The sequence below is a fragment of the Vitis riparia genome, chromosome 4 (genome assembly GCF_004353265.1).
Source record: "Vitis riparia cultivar Riparia Gloire de Montpellier isolate 1030 chromosome 4, EGFV_Vit.rip_1.0, whole genome shotgun sequence".
NCBI classification, from domain to species: Eukaryota; Viridiplantae; Streptophyta; class Magnoliopsida; order Vitales; family Vitaceae; genus Vitis; species Vitis riparia.
Genome location: NC_048434.1, coordinates 5,524,795 through 5,530,465, shown reverse-complemented (window position 1 = coordinate 5,530,465; position 5,671 = coordinate 5,524,795). Strand labels below are relative to the sequence as shown.

The 5,671-nt window shown below is 34.5% G+C and overlaps 1 protein-coding gene across 1 annotated transcript; it reads left to right on the top strand.

Moving 5' to 3' along the window:
* The first annotated feature begins 344 nt into the window (after nucleotides 1-344).
* Nucleotides 345-2,214, top strand: LOC117913192 (CBL-interacting serine/threonine-protein kinase 25-like). Its single transcript, XM_034828153.1, has one exon. It carries the CDS (start codon nucleotides 706-708, stop codon nucleotides 2,047-2,049), a length of 1,344 nt encoding a protein of 447 aa, XP_034684044.1. The 5' UTR covers nucleotides 345-705; the 3' UTR covers nucleotides 2,050-2,214.
* The last annotated feature ends 3,457 nt before the right edge of the window (nucleotides 2,215-5,671 follow it).

Here is a 5,671-nt window from a genome sequence, read left to right as displayed (position 1 = left end):
TGTTAAGAACCTGCACTTTTCCTTGGTACGTTGTTCACCTCCCGCAGTCAATTGTTTTTTTTTTTTTTTTGCTTTCTTTCAATTCTCCAGGGTGTATTGACTTTTGGAAGCAAGCTAGGGATCTGATGAGAAAATGCGGTTGGATCCGATTTCATAGGTGATCGATCCACATGGATATACGTATACCCACCTGGTGCCATTGATTTTCGGGACAGTAACCTTCAAAGCAAAAGACCAAACAAATCCGTCATTCACCCACCTCCGCAAGGAACAGAGACATGATCACAAAGAGCCTGTCTGGGTCCCCAATTTATTGTAGTTATCACCCCTTAATAGTTAATACCCCTTCTTTCTTTCTTATATATTTGTAGTATTCACTTACGAAATTTTCGATTTCTCTAACCTAAGCCCAAGTCTCTTGTCACAGAAATAAGCTACCTAGCTAGCTTCTGTAATGGCCTTAACACACCCCTTCTTCTTCTCCTCTTCTCTTTCTCTTCCAATCAACACCTTTCTTTGACAATTTTCTTCAACCCCTTAATGGGTTTGATAAATATCTGTATATCCGCCGTGCTTTCATGGATTCCTTTTATACTGGTGGTAGATATTGCGGTACTGCAGTGCTCTGTGGCTTAAGGCAGGCTTGCTTGGATCCGTTCAGTTGTGTTCAGAAAAGATTTTTCTAAGTTCCGGCTCGTTGAAGCCATGGAAGAGGTCAGGAGTATGCTGTTTGGGAAGTATGAAACGGGGAGGTTGCTAGGGAAAGGGACCTTCGCCAAGGTCTACTATGCTAAGCATATGGTGTCCGGGGAGAGCGTTGCGATCAAAGTAATCAACAAAGACTATGTGAAAAAGGAAGGAATGATGGAGCAAATCAAACGAGAAATATCGGTGATGCGATTAGTTCGACACCCCAATATCGTTGAGCTCAAAGAAGTGATGGCCACAAAGACGAAGATCTTCTTTGTGATGGAGTACGTTCGCGGCGGCGAGCTATTCGCCAAGGTCTTCAAGGGGAAACTGAAAGAAGATCAGTCCAGAAAGTACTTTCAGCAGCTCATCAGCGCTATCGATTTCTGTCACAGCCGTGGCGTCTCTCACCGTGATCTCAAGCCGGAAAATCTTCTCCTGGATGAAAACGAAGACCTTAAAGTGTCTGATTTTGGGTTGTCGGCGTTGCCGGAGCAGCTCTGGAACGATGGACTTCTTCACACACAGTGTGGGACTCCGGCATATGTCGCGCCGGAGGTTTTGAGGAAGAAAGGGTATGATGGGGCCAAAGCAGATATGTGGTCTTGTGGGGTTATCCTCTTTGTACTTCTTGCTGGGTTTCTACCTTTTCAAGAAGAGAATCTGATGAAGATGTATAGGAAGGTTTTCAAGGCTGAATATCAGTTCCCACCATGGTTTTCATCAGAAGCCAAAAGACTAATATCAAAGCTCCTGGTAGCTGACCCTCAAAGACGGATAACAATACCGGCGATAATGCGAGTTCCCTGGTTCCGAAAAGGGTTTTCAAGGCCTGTTGCTTTTTCAATAGAAGAACCATTCCCGGACAAGCCTGAGGACAGTGATACACTAAAGCTTGAAGCTGCAAAGAGTACCAATTCCCCGTCCCCGGCCTTCTTCAATGCATTTGAGTTCATTTCCTCGATGTCATCGGGCTTCGACTTATCAAGCTTGTTTGAAAATCAGAAGAAGGCTGGATCAATGTTTACCTCCAAGTGCTCGGCGGCTGCGATCATGGCCAAAATTGAGCTGGTGGCCAAGGGTTTGAAGTTTAGGGTTGCAAAGGTGAAGGACTTCAAGTTGAAGCTTCAAGGGCAATCAGAGGGACGGAAAGGGAGGTTATCGTTGACAGCGGAGGTGTTCGAGGTGGCGCCTGAAGTCGCCATCGTCGAGCTCTTGAAGTCGGCTGGCGATACGTTGGAGTATGCCAAATTCTGTGAGGAAGACGTTAGGCCTGCATTGAAAGACATTGTTTGGACATGGCAAGGTGACAATCACAATGGTAATGTTAGCAACAATATTGTTGAATGTGAAAATTAAGCAACCATGATGACAACTAAGTCACCACCTTTGTTTTTTTTGGTTTTTGGATTGAGAAGTTAGGGTTTTCTCTTTCTTGTGCTTGTTCTAATGATTTTGTAGATCTCATATATATATACAGACATATATTGATCAATTTTATCTACATTTGAAGGATGTTTTAAACTAAATTTCCCCTTTAACCCACAATTAATTAGGGTGGGATCACTATTTTGATTACCCAGATCATTCAGACCCAATTCATTCATAAGAGAATCATTTTTCATATACATATTCAGATCATTTTCAGGTGGATTAGAATGGACAGTTCTACCTAAAATTAGGTGAAAACTCATCTCACAACAACTGGAAAGGAATGGCTGCATTTAGTAGTAAGATAAATGTTTGGCATAAACCTTACAACTGAGAGAAAATGCAAGGAATCCCCAAAGGGAAAGAAAGAGGCAAAGTGGGCAAAACCTTCACTTTCTTGTCATCCAAACAACATTCAGAAAGAAAAAAACAAGATTCTGTACCAACTCATTACATTCTCCAAATGACACACGTATAGCTCTTCTTTGTTAATTCTTTTAACACATATCAGTAAGAATAAATTAATGATCATTAACAGTACTGGTTAAGTCATGAGCTGAATGAAGGTTCACCCACTGACTGGTAGTTGTAAAGGCTTTGGAATCTAGTTGAATCGACCAGGGTGGACCTGAATCTTAGAAAAGTTGAAGGACATGTGACATGTACCAAAGGAAATGAATACAAAACAGATAAAGATAAGAAAAATATAGCTATTAGAAAAAGCTTTCACATGCTGAAGAGTGTGACTTGTGAGGAATATAGGCAAGAAGTAGTTTTCTTTCATTGTCTTCAATAACTCTTTTTGAGCTTCTTTGATATATACATATATGGTGGAATTCTTCTGGCGATGTCCCTCCGATTATTGACCTGTTGGTTGATGAACTCAACTTTAGGCATGCAGTGGATAAGAAGCTTAAAGGCAACATTCTCCAAGGACCAAACAATGGCTGGAGAAAATTCAACTACTTCCTACCAGTCGTCTCTCAACTGCCATCTGCCCATAATGAAGATGCCATCATTCAATTCAAAATGTGAACAGTAGTACGTTTGTTTGAATATATACCAGTATGAAGATAAGATGCATTGACCATTTGTCATCCAATATAAATATGACAGTAGAAAATTCAAAATATTGAAGCCATAGCTTTGTAGGATGAAAATGACAGTTGAAGATAAGCCTTGTTGAGTGAAAATTTGTAGGTAAACAAATCAACAAGATATGATTTTAAGTTTTAACACACCCATATACCTAGATATTGTTCTTTTTAAGCCATTGGTTTCATGACTTTAAAAGTCAATCCTCCCAATTTTCACTAGCAATATGCTGGTGAATTTAAATATGTCTATGCATACCATATGAATCTTCCTTAATCACTTCTTATAAGTACTAATAACTTTTCTCTTTATCTAAAATAAGCTATTAGGTTCACTGTAATGACTTGTGTATGCGTCACTTCCATAATTTTAAAATACGTTAATATATAGGTCTTGTTTGGTACATGAGAAGGAGGAATGGAATATTTAAAAATTTTCTTTCCATTTCTTTTTCTCTTTGAATAGGAATATTGAATTTGGTGATTCTAATTTCTTGTATTTGGATGCGTACAAGAAGAAAAGGATGGAATGATTACTTGTTTTTGTTTTAACGTTAAGTAATAACGAAAATAATAATGAATAAAAAAATAAATTAACAATAGTATCAATCCATATAGTTTAAAATAATATTTTGTTTTCATTTTTAAAAGACTCTCACATTACATTTAATAGTTTTTTTATTTTAAAAAAAATCTTTGAGAGTTTTTTTAATAAATAATAAAAACCTATTTAGGTATGTGATTTAAAAGTAATTTTTTTAAAAAAAAAATCACAACCACTGTTTAGATGTTGTTCATGAAAACAATTTTTAAAAACAATATTAATAATTATTATTCATATTTTATTTTATATATATATATATATATATTGAAAAGTACTTTTAAAAATAATAAGAAATCAAAATACCTCATATAAATGAATTGAAATCCTACTTTGACGTGAAATTTCTTCTATTTATAATCATTTTTTATTTTATTCCTATCACCACATGAGTTATCAAAACAAAGGATGAATGAAAAAATGAATAAGGTGTCCATTATCACTTCTCTTTCCCGACAAATCAAATATGGTCTTAAAGTGTTAAAAACTTTTCACAACTAAAATAGAATGCGACATTGACAATCGAGGAAAAACAATTAATAGAGAAAAAGACAACGATCATATTTTTCTTTATATAATAAAGGTTTCACATTCGTTATAATGACTCGTGTGAGTATGGTTAACTTAGATTTTGTTCACTCTCGTAACTTTAAAATATGTCTACATATCACAACTGAGATAGAATAAGATATTGATAATATAGGGAAGAAATCGAGAGAGATAAACGTTTATGCTCTGAGCTCAATCAACAATACTAATATGATAACATGCATGGTTATATTACAAGACAAATAAATTTCAATTAATATAATTTTAAAACAGACCTTTTAAAGCTAGGTCTTACCTTTGAGGGGCATGGCTCAATTACTTGTCTCTCTATAACCTACCCTAACTGTAGGACATTTTAATTAGTGAAGGTTGGGCCATCATTATAGGCCAAAACATATATAAACAAGATGAATGAGAAACCTTTTAGATATTAGAAAAGTTTGTATGCTACATGTAAAATTTTGTATTAATCTTGATATGTCACCTGACACCCTCTATCTCATCTCAGCTGTACTTTGGATTGAGAAGCAGAAACCTGATATAAAATCCTTCTAAATGTTATCCATTGGAGTAGGGACAAAGTATGCTTGTAGTGCAATGCAAAATATGTAATTTTTAATTTCTTGGAGACCGGGAGGATCGATAATGGAGATAAGAAGAGAATAAGATTTTATGTGAAAAAATAAAATAATAAAATGGATAATCTTAAAGAGAGTATATCATTTTTTGTCTTTTATGAGAGTCGTTTCACTTTGTTTGGTAATTATTTTTTAAAATAATTTTGAAAAATTATTTTATAAAATAAAAATTTATTTGAGAATTTGAAATATTTTTAACTTATTTTTAATATCTAATGTTTTATTTTCTATCATTTCAATTTTTATCTGTTTATTTAATTATTTTTTAAAATAATTAAAAAAAAATTAAAAATATTAGAAAACATAATGTTTTCTATTTTTAAAAACAGGAAACAGAAAACAATCTTCTAATTGTTAAACTTGTTTTCTAATTGCTTAACTTATTTTCTTTTCTTTTTTTCTGTTTTAGATTACTGTTCTCGAAACCGTTACCAAATGAGTCCATAATTTTTTAATATAAATTTATATTATTAAAGGAATCCCATGAATATGAAAAGCCCAAATCGTTAAGGATGCCGGTTATTGGATTGGGCTTAAATTTTAGGAAATGAATGCTCAGGCCTCATATTTAGGATGTTATCTTTATATTAAATTTGAGGGAAAGAAACAAGCAAAAAAAACAAAGGGGAGAATTGAAAAAAAAGAAGAAAAAGGTTGAAATTTAATAA

Bases quoted from the DNA above. Each gene is read 5' to 3' on its own strand.
- LOC117913192 (XM_034828153.1), top strand. From the start codon at position 706: ATGGAAGAGGTCAGGAGTATGCTGTTTGGGAAGTATGAAACGGGGAGG.